The sequence below is a fragment of the Cebidichthys violaceus genome, unplaced genomic scaffold, assembly GCF_023349555.1.
Source record: "Cebidichthys violaceus isolate CVI_PGR_0920_01 unplaced genomic scaffold, fCebVio1.0.p SCAF_8, whole genome shotgun sequence".
In the NCBI taxonomy this organism is placed as follows: domain Eukaryota; kingdom Metazoa; phylum Chordata; class Actinopteri; order Perciformes; family Stichaeidae; genus Cebidichthys; species Cebidichthys violaceus.
The window spans coordinates 8,912,063-8,930,564 of NW_027176964.1; the positions used below are offsets into that span (position 1 = coordinate 8,912,063).

Here is an 18,502-nt window from a genome sequence, read left to right on the forward strand (position 1 = left end):
CAGCAGCAAAAGGGACCCTGGTATGTGGGAATAGGAGAGGAGCTCTCTTCATAAGCCATTGGAGGGAGATTGGGCTCAGAGTTGATATACTTTAGGATTCTTTTATTTCCATCTCTTTTCTGTCTAACTGTCTTTTTTCTTATTTTGTCTCACTGCAGAACATCTGAATCGTAAAATATTGCAAAGAATGTAGCATATTATTTATTTTTTGGGTTGTTTGATTTTTAAGAAGCATCAATCAGTAATATTAAAGTGGATTATTCTGAAAGTAAAAACAAAAACAAGTTTCTAGAGCAGGATATCGAGCTGTGAATTGATGCTAACTTATTGGTCAAGACATGTAAAACACTCCAGTATGACATTAGTCCCTTCAGCAAGAACACTATAAAAGCCACGAGTACAAGAAAGCTCTTAATTTAAAGTTTAGAGTGGATTTATAGAGAAATTATGAATTTATTTCAATGAGAAGGAGGATGGCGGTACAGTCGAGGCTCAGAATAGAGTTTGTTTGTCTGTGGACATCACACAAGAAGCAACGTGAGAGTTCCCCCGTTGCTTCTCCTCTCATCCCTCACCTATTTCCCTCCCATCCATCCACCCAACCTTTCCCCTTCCCTCCCTCCTTATCAAGACGTTTGGGAGGCAGACGTAATCGTTATGACTCAGTGCAGGACATTGAGGAATGGAAGCGAGCAGGCAGCCACCGTGCCTTTTCCTTGAGGCATTGTGGCAGCGTGAAACAGGATAATAAACGCTATTTTATCCTGTATCTGCTGCTAGCCTCCTGCGTAGCCCAGCCCAACCGGGGAGATGGAGTGAAACTGTTTTTTTTTTTTCTGCACACAGTAAAGATTAGCAGGAATGCAAAGCCATGCAGCCTCACAGGCACAACATGATACAAGCTATTTTACAGTTACTTCTTCAAGTTATTGTCAAATATGTTCGGGTTGATGCTCACCGTGTGTGTGTGTGTGTGTGTGTGTGTGTGTGTGTGTGTGTGTGTGTGTGTGTGTGTGTGTGTGTGTGTGTGTGTGTGTCTTTTTGCTCTCCAGGGGTATGCCAGATATCCAGTGGATGAATCTAGATCCAGTCAAGCTGATGGAAGAGCTGAGTCAGTTCACTTCGCTGGAAGGATTTAAGGAGATGTTGGACAAAGCCCAGGTGGGACACACAAATACCGACTGACGGATATACTGAATGAAAGACTGTAGTTGCAATTCTTTTTTCTACATACTGAGACTAAAGTAATGTTGTTTGATTCCTCAGGTCGGACATGCCTACATGAACAGGCCATGTCTAGACCCCTCAGACCCTGACTGCCCTCTCAGTGCACCCAACAAGGAGCAAGGAGAGGTAAACTCACACATAATCTCATTATGTCATTGTGTCCTAAAGAGAGGTTATAGAACAAACACCTAACTTTTGTTTTTCCCTCCATACCTCTGCTGCTCGTCCATTCAGAGTCCTGACATTGCCGGGCGTCTCCAGGGTGGTTGCCATGGTTTCAGCCGGAAGTTCATGCACTGGCAGGAGGAGCTGATCCTGGGAGGGCGGGTCAAGAGCAGCCAGGATGCTCTGCTGAGGTGAGTGCTTATTAAGACATGTAAAGATCAGACACTGCAGTTTCAGGGGATTTTACAGAGCATGTCATAAGTTTGCTCTTGACTTATGGGAGGATGTGATGTGATAGTAAGGGGGGGGATCACCGGCAGCCGAGCAGGCAGCCCGTCAGCGTGCGAGTCAACGTGACTGTGGAATCTGTGTAACCCGTAATAATAAAACAGACACATACTAGGAATGCCTGGTACCAAGAGGGATCGGTTTCCTGCATGACCCCGGTCCAGGATAGGCCAATTAAAGATGATTGACAGCCACACAAAGGCCCCCCCCTTCCCCAACCTCCACACACCCTGTTACATATTTGTTGTGTGAGGGACCAAATAAGAAGATACAGAAGGAGAGAAAAACACTCAAATTAACCTTATTTTTCTGAAGCTGACTGTCTGTTAAGAAGACACTCTCCAGAGTTTAGTGTTTTTCCATTGACTTCAACTGGATTAAAAAGCTTTGCCAATACAAATGGAGTGCCGGCGTTGGGTCAGAGAGCCCAGCTCGTGACACACACACAGGCCAAACAGAGCCTTGAATGAAAGAGGATTCCAGTCCCGTCTGCAAGAGCCACACTTAGGCTACTCTTAGATGTGATTTATGGTCATTTCTTTCACATTTTGAGCAGCACTGCTGCTCGCTGTGTGTGTGCCAAGAAAACCTGAGGACATCTGGGATTGCAGCCGAGAGACCGGCACACAGGCAGACTAGATAACACCTGCTTTTTTGCTGTTTACATTGGCAGACAGACAGGCAGGCAGGCAGGCAAATCCTAGAAGTCAGAAGACAGTCACAGTGAGACATGCTCCTGTGTAGGTTAAGGGATACCAAGAACGATCTGACTGGATGATTTGTAACGTGCTAGTCGTGAGATGGATGATTCAGTTAAAGGTTTCAATTCAGCTCAACACACAATAAACTATGTTTACATGGGGAGCCAGACATCTGTGAGGTGTCCTAAGCTTGCATCTGTGTGTTTTGCAGTGCGGAGGCTCTCCAAACCATGTTCCTGTTGATGAGTCCGAAGCAGCTGTACGAGCACTTTAAAGACGACTACGAGATCCACGACATAAACTGGAATGAAGAAAAGGCTACCGCCATCCTCGAGTCCTGGCAGAGGAAGTTTGTGGAGGTGCGAGCACACATCACCCATCACACATTTCACATATACTCAAATGCTCACGTACATACACAAATCAAACAACTGCACGCATAAAACTGGAGTATAGATTTGGATTGTAGCCACCATGAAGAAGTAGGAGGAGGATGAGAAAAATGAGGAGGCATTTCCTTGTCCATGTGCTTGTTTTGCTTTGGCATACATACGCACACACACACACACACACACACACACACACACTGTGTGGGACTTATTCTGCAGTGTCTGAATTCCATCAGTCTTCAGCTCCCTTGTAAAGCGAATCACGGGGCAGACCAGGGCAGTAGGTGTGTGTGTGTGTGTGTGTGTGTGTGTGTGTGTGTGTGTGTGTGTGTGTGTGTGTGTGTGTGTGTGTGTGTGTGGGGTAGGCCGACCATCTCTCTCTGTCAGAGCCCTAGTTATAGGAACAAGCTGGTGCTGTGATAGCTGACACCCACCACGGTGAGGGTAAGGAGAGAGGGAGGGAGGGGGAGGAGAATGAGGGACATATGCAAAGGAGGAGGGGCAACAAAAAAAAAAAAAAACTGAAACGTAAACTGACAGAAACAGGACACCTCCTCATGACACATTAAAAAACAAGAGCAGATCTATTTCATATTTCGCAGGGTGACTAAATGTGGACACTTAAACAGCTTTGTGGGGAGCTTCGGCCCATTCGCGGCACCGAGTGGAGAGAGTAGCCTCACAAGCCATGTGATCCCATCCCTTTCACCTTTGCCCTCACAACCTCTGGCATCTGTGCTCATTACTCCTCAGTTGTCATACATACACACACACACTCACACACACATTCTAGCACATGTAAACACACACATTCATCCTCACTTTTGCACACATGCACATTTCAAAAGGACAGGGTGCTTTTTCTGTTAGAGGGCCCTGAAATATGGGGCCGGAGGAGAGGCGTTAGGTAGGATTGGTCATAGGGAGGAAGTGTGTTTTCATGTGCAGAAAAAGAAAATGCAGCAGTTCAGCCCCTCCAAGTTCTTGTGGTTCATGTAACTATGACTCCAGTGCTGGCAGTATCTCCTTTTTGTCAATCTAATTGTTTATTTATTATGTAATGTGCTGAAGAGTATAGAATTTGGTGTATTTTCGTTGATGATTAATTGATATTTATCCCCCAGCTGGTCCACCAGAGCATCCCATCTAACTCCAGCCAGTCCATCCACGCTTTCTCCACCACCACCCTCAACGACATCATGAAATCATTCTCTGATGTCAGCGTCATCAGGGTGGCAGGGGGATACCTGCTCATGGTAAGCCTCATAAATGATCTTAGTCAATCAATCATGGCTAGATAGTTCATGAAACGACGTCTAACTAAACTGTAAAATAGCTAATATTTCAAATTGACATCTTCTCTCTAGCTGGCCTATGCGTGCGTGACCATGTTAAGGTGGGACTGTGCCAAGTCCCAGGGGGCCGTGGGGCTGGCCGGCGTGCTCTTAGTAGCTCTGTCGGTGGCTGCAGGACTGGGTCTCTGTTCCCTGCTCGGCCTCTCCTTCAATGCTGCCACCACACAGGTACGACACAAAGGGAACTGCATGCATTCACTGTGTGATGTTACTATCTATCTGTACGGCTGTTGTTTAAGGGGGGGTGAAGCCTTTCTGTGTTTAAAGCCCAGATTTGGATGTTAAATGTTCATTCTGACCGTTTCCCATCCCAGGTGCTTCCCTTCCTGGCACTAGGGATTGGTGTGGATGACATGTTTCTGTTGGCTCATTCCTTCACAGAGGCTGGAATTAACATCCCCTTTAAGGTACCTTTAAGACACCCTCTCCTTTCCTCTCCTCTCCTCTCCTCTTCTCTCCTTTCCTCTCCTCCCCTCTGAACATTGTCTGTTTGTTTTTTTTAAGGACCGGACAGGAGACTGTTTGCGGCGCACCGGCACCAGTGTGGCGCTGACTTCCATCAACAACATGATTGCGTTCTTTATGGCTGCTCTCGTACCCATTCCTGCCCTGCGAGCTTTCTCTTTGCAGGTATGTTTTGCGCACACCCTCACACGCATGCGCACAGACATAAACACATGCACACAATCGCACACCGAGAGGCCTGGGGCTTCTTTTGAAAATGAAAGAGATAACTTAAGAGAGGTGACATTCATTCAGGGCAAGGGAAGCCTTTGTTCCCAGTTTTATTGCCGCCGCACCTACAGGGCCAACATTTTTTTTTCTGTGTGTATACGTGCATAAACGTGTGTGTGTGTGTGTGTGTGTGTGTGTGTGTGTGTGTGTGTGTGTGTGTGTGTAATGTGGAATAGTCAGAGCAAAGAGAGTGATGAACAGACAGAGAAAGAACAAGAAGGAGAGGGAGGGAGGAGTGGATCAGTATATCACTGGCCCGTCAAGGCGGTTTGCTCTGATCTGTGACAAACTGTGGGTGGTCTGCAACACACAAGCAAACACACAATTACACACACACATAGACGCAAACACACTGGAAACCACAGCCAGTTAGAATGTCAGCTTCAGGGGCTGGGGGGAGGCAGCTGCGGTGGTGGTGAAGGGTGATGGTTTTGCTCAGATTCTCAACACATATATATATATATATATATATATATATATATATATATATATATATATATATATATATATATATATATATATATATATATATATATATATATATATATATATATATATATATATATATATATATATACATTTCCTGCTCCCTTCTCTCAATCTTTCTAGTAGTTCATTCTGGCGCTCATTTCTTTCTTTTCTTTCTCTTCCTCTCCCCTTCTGGCTTGCTTAGTATTCCTGGCTGGTGATTTAGAGTAAGGCTTTTCTTTGCTTTCTGGGCTGTGGTCTGAGATACTAAAAAAAAAGAAGAAGAAGGAGCCCTGACTCTCCCCAGCTGGGTTAGGGTGTCTGTAATTTCACATACTGTTCTCTGTCAATTCTCACTTTGTTTTTCTCATTTTGTCTCTGTTCGTTTCGCTCCCCAGGCGGCCATTGTGGTCGTGTTTAACTTCGGCATGGTGCTGCTCATCTTCCCTGCCATCCTCAGTTTGGACCTCCACCGGCGCGAGGACAAGCGTTTGGATGTCCTCTGCTGCCTGTACAGCCCCTGCTCCGACCGCGTCATCCACCTCTCTCCGCACGAGCTTTCAGACGCCGGAGAGCAGCCGCACACGCCCTCGACCGCGACGGCACATGCGCACCAGTACGCAGCGGGATCGACAATCACCACCAGTACCCAAATCACCACCACCGTGCAGGCGTTCACGCAGTGCGACGCGGCCGGCCAGCATATCGTTACAATCCTACCACCTACCTCACAGATCTCCACCAGCCCGCCGTCCATCATCCTCTGCCCCACGTCACAGCCTCAAGGTAAACACAGCTCTGTTAAGATCCCAATAATCATGTTATTTTGCCTAAGATGTTCTGTAAAGGCGCCATGAATAAATCGCAATACCAAAACGCTAATTTCCTGCTTGGATTTCTTCCCCCTAGCCCAAACACCTTCCCCCACCACCACCTCCCTGCCGGATCCCTACGGCTCCCAGCTCTTCGCCCCGACCTCCAGCTCCACGCGGGACCTCCTGGCTCAGGTGGAGGATTCCAAATCGGGAAAGGAGTGCGTCCCACTCCCTTTCCTGCACTGGAACCTGTCGAGCTTCGCCAGGGACAAATACGCCCCACTGCTCCTCAAGCCCAAAAGCAAAGCCATCGTGGTGGTTCTCTTTCTGGGCCTGCTGGGCCTCAGCCTGTACGGGACCACCATGGTGCACGACGGCCTCTACCTAACCGACATAGTGCCACGCGACACCAAGGAGTATGATTTCATCGACGCCCAGTTCAAGTATTTCTCCTTCTACAACATGTACCTGGTGACCATGGATGGATTTGATTACGCCCGGTCACAGAGGCTGTTGATCCAGCTGCACAACGCCTTCAACTCTGTTAAATATGTGGTCAGAGACAGCGACAACAAACTTCCCCGTATGTGGCTGCACTACTTCCAGGACTGGCTAAGAGGTAAGACTCAGTCTTTTTATTTTAATCTTTTTTTGAGTGAGTCAGGTAATAAGTTACTCTCTGTCCCAATGGGAGTTTTTTTTTTTTTTTTTTACAATGATGTCAGAATCCCATAGAGGGTTTTTTCAGGTGTGCTTTTTTGATTTTTTTACTAAGGGCAGGAGTGAGTGAGTGAGTGAGTGAGTGTGTGTGTGTGTGTGTGTGTGTGTGTGTGTGTGTGTGTGTGTGTGTGTGTGTGTGTGTGTGTGTGTGTGTGTATGTGTGTGTGTGTGTGTGTGTATGTGTATGTGTATGCGTATGAGTATGCGAGGAGGTGAGAATGTGCGAAGGGTGAATGAAAGTTCAGTCACGCCATTGTTTACCCCCATCCACCTGGGCTCAGGGGTGGTGCAGTAGATGGGTTGGGGTCATAGGTTATCTTTGCATGTGTGTGTGTGTGTGTGTGTGTGTGTGTGTGTGTGTGTGTGTGTGTGTGTGTGTGTGTGTGTGTGTGTGTGTGTGTGTCCTCAGGCTAGAACATGTCAGAAGCCCAGTCAGGAGGAAGTGATAACTAACAACAGCCTGATCAATCAGAGCCAGATGAAAAATAAAAGAAACTATATTTTCAACATCACTGTCCACCCAGACAGCTCCTATAATTTTATGATAATAGAAATCATAATATTTATAAATGACAACCTCAATAATCTTTTCTTTTCTTTTCTGTGTGTGTTTTACCTCACACGCAGGTCTTCAGGCTGCTTTTGATGCTGACTGGCAGGCAGGCAGGATTACCTCTGACAGCTATCGCAACGGCACAGAGGACGGAGCGCTGGCGTACAAGCTCCTCATCCAGACCGGCTCCAAGAAAGAGCCTTTTAACTACAGCCAGGTATGTCGACAAGAGCGACAGGAAATACTTTTAAACAGTATCCGTGTGTGGTATTGTGGACCGCTACATACATCGGCTCTCTTTTCACCATTTATTCTAACAAAACTCGATACCCGAATGTCCATTAAATCAGAATTTTTAAATCACTTTCCTCTAGCTGACATCTCGACGGCTGGTGGACGCAGAGGGTTTGATCCCTGCAGAGGTGTTTTACATTTATGTGACAGTCTGGGTCAGCAATGATCCTCTGGGCTATGCTGCCTCCCAAGCCAACTTCTACCCCCATCCTAGAGAGTGGATTCACGACAAGTACGACACTACAGGGGAGAATCTGCGCAGTGAGTAATCTTTTCACATTATCATATTCTGAAAATGCCTTGCAGGACAAATGATCTCAAATCTCACCTTTCTTGTCTTTCCCTCTTGCAGTCCCAGCTGCAGAGCCCCTGGAGTTTGCCCAGTTCCCCTTCTACTTGAATGGCCTTCGCCAGGCCAGCGACTTTGTGGAGGCCATCGAGAGTGTGCGGGCCATCTGCGATGAGTTTAGCCGCAAGGGCGTGTTGAACTACCCTAACGGATACCCCTTCCTGTTCTGGGAGCAGTACATTGGCCTCAGACACTGGTTCCTGCTGGCGATCAGCGTGGTGCTGGCCTGCACCTTCCTGGTCTGTGCAATTCTCCTGCTCAACCCCTGGACCGCCGGCATCATTGTAAGCAAAGCGTCCAGTTTGAACCGACAACTCTTCATCGCACCTCTTCCTCATCCTTCCTATGGTTCTGCGTTTTTCCAACTCATGCTACCTCAACAACATCATTAGCCCCTTTCCTCCTCTCACTTTCTTCTCACCCTTCTCAGCACAGCTCAATAACGCTGTCTAGGGGGCCCCTTTTTCTCTGCGGAGGGCCAGTACTCACACACACACACACACACACACACACACACACACACACACACACAGGGACCTTTGTCATTCTAATGTAGGCTGGGCTGGCCTTAGAAAAGGAAATGCAAAGGAGCAAGAAAGGCTTTGCCCTCCTGAAGCCTCTACCTCCAACTCCCTCACTGCTTTTGTCAGAGGGAGAGGGAGAGACTTGGGGACAGGACAGATCTGCCCAGTTGCGACCTTGGCCTGCTCAACCCATCCATCAGGGATATGTGTGTGTGTGTGTGTGTGTGTGTGTGTGTGTGTGTGTGTGTGTGTGTGTGTGTGTACGTGAGAGAGAGTGAAAGAGACAGTCTGAGTGTTCAGCGGTTGGAAAACATTTCACACACAAGCTGGTGGGACCGGTGGTCCTTAAGGGCCCCCCAAGCTCACACACATACACAAATACACATATCCCCAACCATTTGGGGGGGGGGGGGGGGGGGGGGGCTGAAGTGTAGCACAACAACAGTGCCGGTTTCAAGTGGAATGTGTTTCATTTAAGTAGCGATCCCTAGCAGCACTGATTGAGACAGCAACGTAACACGGTGTCCCCAGACAGAGAGAGAGGCACCGCTACAAGCACGTACTGTTCCTGCCTGTGAGGGTTTCAGCCTGTCTGTATGTGGTCGAGCAGTAAAACGCCTTTTATCATTTCTAATTTAACCGTGCTCCAGCGCAGAGGCCCCGCTGGGATCAAAAGCTTCCGTTGGCCGGGAACCGTTTTCTCCTCCTTGTTTTCTAAGACTTGTTGCCGTTGTTTGCTTTGCGGTTTACGGTAACGTTGCATGTTTACTATTAAGCAAACTGAAACACTGCATTAAACTGCAAGCTGTGGCATCGAAAAATCGGAAATGATAAAAAATAAGCAAACAGGCTGCTGTCCAGTGAAAAAACAAGATCATTTGTTTTCCACCAACACAGACAGATGTATACGGTGTTCTGGTAGTGACAGAGGGCCCACACTCTGTTGTCTCAGGCGCTGTCAATCATTTCAACCACCTTTGAGAAGGAAGGGGAGAAGGAGGAGGAGGAGGGGAAGGTATTAGCCTCGGGGTGGGTAATTTGATGCCATGTGGTTGAGACCCCGAGCAAAGGGTCAAAGATTGTGTGGGGTGAAGAGGCAAAAGGGCTAAACTCAGTCACTGGGGAAAGGCACATTTGTTTTTATTGTTTACATGCCTTTATTCTTTTCAGTACTGGTAGTTGAAAGCAATTCGGTTCGTGACGCTTTCTCTTCATGTCTTCCTTGCAGGTGTTTATCTTGGCCATGATGACGGTGGAGCTGTTTGGCATCATGGGTCTGATCGGCATCAAGTTGAGCGCTATCCCTGTGGTCATTCTGATCGCCTCTGTGGGCATCGGAGTGGAGTTCACCGTTCACATCGCACTGGTAAGTCAAGACCCGGCACAAAGCAAGAGCACACACATGGATTAACTGTTAGGAGGACTCCTACAATTAAACACCTACTTTACTTGAAACCTGATGCTCTGGTCTAAATGTTTAATGCCTACTGCAGACTGACATGTGGCCACATGATTTGCCTAACTCGGAAGAATTACATTTAACTAGTCATGTTATTTTTTCTGTAATTGATTTAATGTATTTTACTTACTGCAAGGATTTGTTATTGACATTTTTTAAAAGCAATAAGCTGCGTTGCAAATATTTCAGTTGTTTTAAAGTCAGTGCAAACCGCAGACTCCTGTGGCTTAATGCCTGAAATGGAAAGTGAAAAAGATAAAATAAGTGCCATTAAAGATTTACAAGGAAACTTTTGGCTTCCAGGTTCATGCTGGCAGCTTTCTAGCATAGTGTGCTATCTTGTAGTTTAGCGTAGTGATCCCCAAATAACAAAAAAAAAAAAGGAATGCCAAACCTCGCCTCAAACACAAGTTTTGTGCGATCGGCAGGATTTCCAACTTATTAACTTATTTCTCCTCCCCCTCCGCCACAGGGCTTCCTGACAGCGATTGGCAACCGAAATAAGCGCTCGGCAGTGGCTCTGGAGCACATGTTCGCCCCGGTGGTCGACGGAGCGATCTCCACGCTGCTGGGCGTTCTCATGCTGGCAGGATCAGAGTTTGACTTCATCATGAGGTGAGTACGCCGTGTGTGTGTGTGTGTGTGTCTGTCTGCATCTGTGTGTGTGTGTGTGGCGATGTATGTGTCGACTTTGTACTAATGTGTGAGAGAGTGACGGTTCTCGCACACACAGCGATACCGTCTGCACCCTCCCCAGCCCATTTGTTACCTTCAGAAGTAGCAGTGTTTTGGTTCTACGCCATTAGTGTGTGTGTGTGTGTGTGTGTGTGTGTGTGTGGAGCCAGTTGTCCATCCTCACTTTGGGGATGGTAGGAAGCCTTGTGGGGTGTCAGCGGTGCATGCAGGTGGAAATGTTATACCCCTATTTATGTACACACATACACACAGTGACAAATATGCACCTGGTTCTGTCACTCTTGGCACACACACACACACACACACACACACACACACACACACATCTCCCCAACCTCAGAGCACAAAAATGGGGAAAACATCAAGGGTGTGTAGCAGCTGCTCGTAAACATGGAAGTGTTCTGCTACCCACTGGGTGATCTCTCTTTCTCTCTCGTTCACTGCGTCTCTTTCACACACACATACAAGAGGGAATCTGTAAAAATTCCTATCATCCATTTGGCATTCAGTTCCTCCACGTTGGGTGCCGTCATAAAAAAGTGGAGCTAAATTTGAACTGGTCAGCCAGTCAGATGGGCCGAAGCCCACCAACAGACACCCCTCCCTTCCGTGCGTGCGCGAGTGCGTTTGAAAAATGTTGCGTACTTTTGTGCGTGCGTGCGTCTTCTACCACTGTTTCATGGTCAGAGTGGAAAAAAAGGCGAATAGCTTGATGTTTTTCAACTGAATGTGGTCTAGGCCCAAACCATGAAACCACAACCTTGAGCTCACAAACTGCAACAGGCCTCCGTGACATAAAAAGCACAGTTTTTCTGCAGAAACAGAGACAGAAGCAGAGGGAGGAGGAGAAGTACTCCGAGGGTGGCTTTCTTTGCTCTGGATACGAGGTCCTGGTGGGCGGTCAGGTGAACGAATCCACCACAGTGTCGGATTGGAAAGATAAAGAGGTGTAAATGGGGAGAAATTCAGAGTAAATAGGAAGTTGGACTGGGAAGAATAAAAGTCAGAGAGAGAGTGTTTTCAGCATCTCGTTTTTCTTCTCTTCTCCCATGGTTCTCTGAGAGGTCCTTTCAGAGGACGGGGTGAGAAAGAGAGACAGAAGGGTCCAGTATCTCTGTTGGAGGTCTTGTTTAGCTGTAGCTGTAGCTGTGGTGGGGTGAATGGGGCAAGCCATAGCTGCCTAGCTGGGGAGTAGCATAAATATACTGCTGTAAACATCTCCTGGCCTTGTAATGCACTGAATAAACAGCAAGCCTAATTCAGCCCTGCTCAGAGTCCTCTCTCTCATGCACACATGTACGCGGCACATATGAGTGAGCGCACACACACACACACACACACACAAGGAGAAATGCACATATGTACAGGCATGTAAACACTTACACTCTCTTTCTTACACACACACAGACACACACACACAGCTCCCCAGGCCCTGACAACGAATGGAAAAGATTACAGTTTATATAAACAACAGAATTCCTAACAGTGAGACACTGTTGGAGGTCCCACCAACGTCTCACTTGCTTTCTTTTTTTCTGTCTCACTCTTCTCTTCTTTTTTTTCTTTTTTTTCCACAATGTAAAGAAGTTGTTTGGTGATAGAATGAGCAAGTGAGCTGAAAAGTGGTGGCCAATGCAGTGCCATTAAAAACAACAACAACCTATATTTGTGATTTCAGCATCCGTGCTTTAATTCAATAAAACGTGCAGATTAAATACCCGCGTGGGGTTGAAAGGCCGTCACGCTTTGAGAAGACAGCAAGAAATTGAAACTATCTCCCCGAAGTGTTTTGTCAAAAGTGGTTAGGATGACATGCTTTATGCTTCTGATTAAGGAAGAAAACAAGGACACAGCTTAAAGAAGAAAATATGTCAGAGAGAGTGGGGGGGCGACACGGCTGCGAACGGGTTGTGAAATCACACCCGACATGCAAACCATTAACTTTTTCCTGGAGAGTGACCTTTGTCAAGTGGAGTAGTAGTAATCATTGTAGTAGTCCATTCACAGGAGAGAAGCATGTTTCCAGAGCGCCACACCGCTATTATCTCTGTCTCTGTTGGCTTTTTTTTTTTCTTCTCCTTCATTCCAACAATCATTTTTTTTCTCCCTCCCTCTTTCTTATACCTCTTTAAATCTGGCTGGTGGTTAGCATCTCACTGTCTCCCTCGTTCTGCTTTCTGTTAGTGTTTAAGTGGAGTCCTCTCTAATTTTCCTCGGGAAGCTCTTTCTTGTGGCCTGCCTCCACCCCTGGCCTCCTCAGAGCCCCACTGAAATGCACGCACACACAAAAAATAAAAAAACGCACACACTATGCGAGTGAAAAAGAGAGTGAGAGAAAGTCTCGTAGCAGCAGTAGTGGAGGCATCAAAGCATGTTTTAGTTGGACTGAGCGGGGAATCAGATTTGCCCTCCCTGCCTTTGATACACAAACACTGGGCTTTCCCTGACTTCTTCCCCTGAGCTACTTCCCTTCCTCAAGTGCCAACTGTGTGTGTGTGTGTGTGTGTGTGTGTGTGTGTGTGTGTGTGTGTGTGTGTGTGTGTGTGTGTGTGTGTGTGTGTGTGTGTTTGGAGTTGTGCACATGCATGTGTGTTTGTGTGTGTTCCTGTCCTTACAACACATCGGGCCACTGTGGTCTTGTGCATTTTTTTGCCACATTGAAAGAAAAATTGCATAGAATTTAGACAAATGTAAAATGTTGTCCACTTTGTGTAAAAGTGTCATGAGTTTGGCTGACGATCTATACGAAATCCCTAAAAACCTTAAGATACGAAAGAAAATAAGATTAAAAGGATTGTGCCTCTTTGTGACTGTGTGTGTGTGTGTGTGTGTGTGTGTGTGTGTGTGTGTGTGTGTGTGTATGTGTGATCCAGCTGATGCAGGCAATAGGCCAGACGAGAAGGGCCAGGCAGACCTGTTCAGTGTAAACACAGAGGTGCTTTGGTATATCCTTACCTCAACTAAAATTCAACTGAGTTAGCAATGAGCAGCTGCTTCCAGCGAACAAGAAAGTTCTTGTTTCAGACAGGAAAAGAGAGACTACAAGATGCCACCAGCTAGTTTTGATTGGACACGGCTTCTTTGTTGCACTAAATGTGTTTTCTTTCGATTCATGTTCAAACTAACGTCCATCTCTCTTTCTCTCTTTCTCTTTCCCTCCGTCCTTCAGGTATTTCTTTGCTGTGTTGGCCATCCTCACTGTACTGGGGATGCTGAATGGCTTGGTTCTCCTGCCGGTGCTCCTGTCCATGATGGGCCCTCCGGCTGAGGTCACCCCGGTCGACAATGCCAGTCGCCTGCCGACGCCTTCCCCTGAACCCCAACTGCCCCCGCCGATGGCCCACCACGGTTACTACACGGGCCACAACAACCCGCGGTCGTCTCGTCAGCAGGCCTTTTCGGAGTCGTCTGACTCTGAGTATTACTCCGAGGTGACCACCACGTCAGGCATCGGGGATGAGGATTATAAGTACTGCGACATAGCATCGCACGCCAGCGTTCCACCCTCGACGTCTCACATACTGCTGGAAGCCAGCAAAAACCCCAGTTTCCCCAAGCTCACGGTATGCTGCATAACCGCACAGATACGATGGAAACTCTTCCTGTTTGTTCAAACTCCTGTGTTTTTGTTTCTGAAAGTAAATGATGAAACTTTATTTGTTGTAGGTGGTGAAGCCATTCAAAGAAAGTTCGACAGGCACTGGCGGAAGGATCGAGCCGTTAAGTGAATCTTCCCACAACACACAGTCGCCTCTCGGCTCCCAGGTTACATGCTGGGATGGAAAAAAGCAGCAGCAGCAGCCGGGCCTCCAGAGGCTCCAGGCGCAACACTTACCCAGCGAAAGACCTCACTTCCTCGGGAGGACTTGTCAAAGCGGCCCCAGGCTGCAGAACAGCAGAGGGCCTCAGCCAAACAGGACTAAAGGGCCGAGCTATAGCAATAGCAGCTCCGCACTGCCGACGCAACAAGGCTCCGCGGGGGGGGCTGTTACCATGGTAACTGCAACAGCCTCCGTGACAGTGGCCGTGCATCCGAGCTTGCCGGGGGCGGCGTACCAAGGCTACATGCATGAAGGTTTTGACACGGACAGCGAGTCGGACTGCTTTGAGGCCGCTAAGAGGACTTGTGGTGGCAAAACAAACTTTTCTTCATGTAAGAGAGACTCTTTAGAGCTCCAGGACTTGGAGGCAACACAGAGCCAGGCAGAGCGTCAGCTCGGCAAGACACAAGGTGAGTTTGTTAGCAGTCAATCTCGGGTTTACCGGACTTTTAATCTTCTCAAGATGTGTATTGAGAGCTGACATTAAAACTGAAGAGCAAACCGAGAAATACTTGCAGTGTCTCAATGAGATTTCCGGTGCATTCATCTTTTGAAGGCCTGTGTAGCAAAATCTAACGCTTCTCTGTTTTCTCTGTTTGTCTGCTGTAGGTGGGTTGAGGATCCAGGCAGCCAAAGATTGCTAGACTCTCTCACACGCCTCATCTTCTCTCTTCGAGTCTCTGGCTGCTTCTCCAGAGCAGCTTGACGGCTCACACGGAGTCACGTCTTGAACTCTCAACTGTACATGGACTTCACACAAAAAAGGAGAGGATTTATTTCAAGGACATATTAAAGAGAAACAAAAAGACGTTTTCAGAATTATATAAATCTATGAGTATATATTTTAATACTAAAAAAAGAAGGAAGCTATTTAAAAGAGTACTGTATAACTTGGGTATTCTCTTGTGTAAAAGTTCAGATGTAAAAGATTATTTTTTTGTGGGGCTGTTGATTTTTTTTTTTTTCATTTCCCCTCCACAAGTGTATAGAATAAGAACTGTGCTATATGTAAAAATGTCCACAAAAAGTGAGATGTTATTAAGATATTAGGCTATTGAACAGACGTGGTCAGTGTTTTATTTCTATGTATTGCTATGATCTTTTTTTTTTGCTGCTACATTTCAAAATAATTTTAAGTGATTTGCCTTAAAAAATAATGCAGTACCCCCTCTTCCCCCCCTGGTTTAAGTCAGTATAATTTTTTACACAGTATTATACTGTGAGATTTTAATTATAGATGATCTCTGTCACAGTGTGCACTGTTTAAAAAAAGAAGCAGAGAACTCCACAGCACACTGTTTTCTTAACAGTAGTAACCGTCGTGCCTTCAATTTGTCCCATTTTCCTTGTTATCACAGGAATCAGCACTCAGTATTATGTTCTTGCTTTGCTGTAAATATGTTTTGTCTCATCCAGACACACAATGTTTGTCAAGAAGCAGTAGTAGACTGATGTTATCACCATCATCCTGCCCATCTATCTGAATAGTGTTGTGATCAGTTAGCCAGCACGCTGGAAGGGGTCACACCTATTTCATATTTCATGTTTGATCTTCCATCCTCTGCAGTTTTCAACTACTTGAAGGAGCTGTGATAAGATATTTTTTTATTTTTTTCTTCTGCAGTTTTTGTAAGCTCTACAGTGGGTGAAGCTCACATTGGTCACTTTGTGTTTGACAATTGTTCACCTTCTCGTGTTATTTTGAAAGGGAATTATGAAATCCAATGCAAAGGGAGTGATTTTATTTTATTATTATTATTAATTTCTCCTTTTTCCTTTGCTGGCTGCTTCGGGTTTGCGACACCTTCATGTCGTTGCGACCCTGTGCAATTATTACATGATGTAAACTGGCTCAACCTTTATAATGCTCCAACCTGCTCTCACTCACTTTCTAATTTCTCCCTCTTCTTGCTAATACAAACCTCATATATGGCACAATACATTTTTCTTTCATTCTTAGGATTTTCATGTAATTTGCTTTACAAATTTGTTTTCGTTGATGTTGTCGTTGTTTGGTATTGGTCTCATCACTGCCAGGTTAAATTGCAGGGAATTTTTTTTTTTTTTTTTTTAAGTGGCAGCTTTGGTTTCTTTTGTACATATGAAAGAAAAGTTAAGTAGCTACTGTGCAGTTGTGAATAATTAAGCAGAATGAGCAAAGCACCATTTACAGTTTGATCAGACCGTAGACCAACCGCCAGCAGGTGTTGTCAGACAGTGGTGAGGAGTTTAAAAAGGGAGGGGGGGGGGGGGGGGGGGGGAGCTCCTGCATTGGTTTGTAGTTTATTTCAAAAGAAAAATTGTTAATGTCATGCCATATAAATTATTTATATTAAAATTTATTTTTGTAGTTTGTACAGATGTTAGTATCTAGACTGAAGTTCTATTTTTAAAGAGTGAATATATATTATATATAAATATATCTATTTGTTGCCGAGTTTGTTTTTGTTTTGACGTTTTATTTTGTTTGCATTTTGGGATGGAGGGAGGGAGGGGTTGACAACACTTTAGAGCAGAGGCCTTTTTTTTTTTTTTTTTTGGTGGAGTAAAGGAGGCAGTTGGAGGACCATGAAGGAGAAGGTGTGTAGGATTGTGTCACTGTTACACCTTGTTCTTTTCAGTTTCCTCTTGGCCCTTCCTTCTTCATTGTCATATTTTAAAAATGTTCTTGTCCATGTCTAAAACACTGTGACTTCTGAAAACTATGCTCAAGAAAACCCTCGTGTGACCGTTATGTTCCCTCACCTGCTATAGAAATTTAACTAACAAAATAAATTGAATGAAAAAAAAAAAAAAGTGCTTCTGTGGTCTTTGCCAGTCGTTTCAAGTGTGGGTTTGTGTTTACCTGTGACCCTAAAACCCTTATCACAGACGAGCAAACTTACAAACTGACAGTGTTTGCTGGTTAAATATACTGGTTAAATAGGCTTACTCTATTATCAAGGTGCATTGTTGGGGTGTAAAACAAAAGGTTTGATTTCAGTACGTCAATTATTGAAACCCAGTAGTATCCGGACATTTAATAAGAATTTGATTTTAGGCCTAAATCTGATTGAAACTATGAAATCAGCTATTATACTCTCAAGACTCTTAAGATCTCTCAGCCTCATTAATCATGAACAAACTATTCCCATTCAAGAGAGGTTATACAGGACTGTCAAAAAGCATCAATAAGACATCGCACAATCAATTTACACTGATAAATGCTTTTGGTGCTACTATAAATGAAACACACTGGGGAATGAGTACATCAAATGTTTTTGAAGTGTTGATAACCCAGTTCACAAACGTTCACAATAATCAACTGCATTTCTGTTGACTACCTCACTGAAATCAACATTGACTGCATGAATCCCTTGATGCGTCAGAACAGTTTGAGAAAATGTAACTGTAACTCAGTCATATGTAACTTATTATCTTGTAAAGTTGGTGTGCAATGCCTGGTTCATTTTTTTCACATCAGCTATAATTGAAACTGAACTCATGAGTTGCTAATGATATCCAAGTGGATTTGCTCTGACTTCCAGCTCTCATGCAAGCGGTTTAGCTCTCTCTGCCTGAACTCAAAAGTTTGATCCACACACATAATCCAAAATCCTTTATTAATTACAGATGTGATCAACTATCTTATTGCCCCCCAATTAGCACCCAGACACACAAGATGCCCATCCATCTTTCCTCCAGACCTACACATCTTTGACAACTAACATGGAGGTTCTTCATGGTCCTCAGAGGATGATCCATGGGATTTTGGTAACATCTTTCACGTTTTATTTGTCGAGTGCTACAATCCCTTTTCCCTTGACCAACACGGACCCATGACAGGTTATCATGATTTCTACAAAATCTGATTTCTACAAAATTGGCCTCGCTTTCTACAAAATTGTAGATTTTTTACAGAATTGTAGCCAATGAGGACGTGCCTTAAACTTGCTGTGGTAGT

At 45.4% G+C, this 18,502-nt stretch overlaps 1 protein-coding gene across 1 annotated transcript in view; it reads left to right on the plus strand.

The window, feature by feature from the left end:
- Positions 1 to 16,781, plus strand: part of ptch2 (patched 2) — a 29,934-nt gene extending 13,153 nt beyond the window's left edge. Inside the window, exons 6-23 of the mRNA XM_068701686.1 lie at positions 1,053 to 1,161; positions 1,267 to 1,353; positions 1,462 to 1,583; positions 2,593 to 2,740; positions 3,895 to 4,026; positions 4,138 to 4,293; positions 4,440 to 4,532; positions 4,630 to 4,755; positions 5,727 to 6,114; positions 6,238 to 6,762; positions 7,491 to 7,633; positions 7,791 to 7,971; positions 8,063 to 8,343; positions 9,812 to 9,949; positions 10,515 to 10,657; positions 13,908 to 14,301; positions 14,405 to 14,969; positions 15,169 to 16,781. Of these exons, the coding sequence (XP_068557787.1) occupies positions 1,053 to 1,161; positions 1,267 to 1,353; positions 1,462 to 1,583; positions 2,593 to 2,740; positions 3,895 to 4,026; positions 4,138 to 4,293; positions 4,440 to 4,532; positions 4,630 to 4,755; positions 5,727 to 6,114; positions 6,238 to 6,762; positions 7,491 to 7,633; positions 7,791 to 7,971; positions 8,063 to 8,343; positions 9,812 to 9,949; positions 10,515 to 10,657; positions 13,908 to 14,301; positions 14,405 to 14,969; positions 15,169 to 15,203 (3,766 nt within the window). The 3' untranslated portion in view covers positions 15,204 to 16,781. The remainder of the gene's footprint in view (positions 1 to 1,052; positions 1,162 to 1,266; positions 1,354 to 1,461; positions 1,584 to 2,592; positions 2,741 to 3,894; positions 4,027 to 4,137; positions 4,294 to 4,439; positions 4,533 to 4,629; positions 4,756 to 5,726; positions 6,115 to 6,237; positions 6,763 to 7,490; positions 7,634 to 7,790; positions 7,972 to 8,062; positions 8,344 to 9,811; positions 9,950 to 10,514; positions 10,658 to 13,907; positions 14,302 to 14,404; positions 14,970 to 15,168) is intronic.
- Positions 16,782 to 18,502: the final 1,721 nt, after the last annotated feature.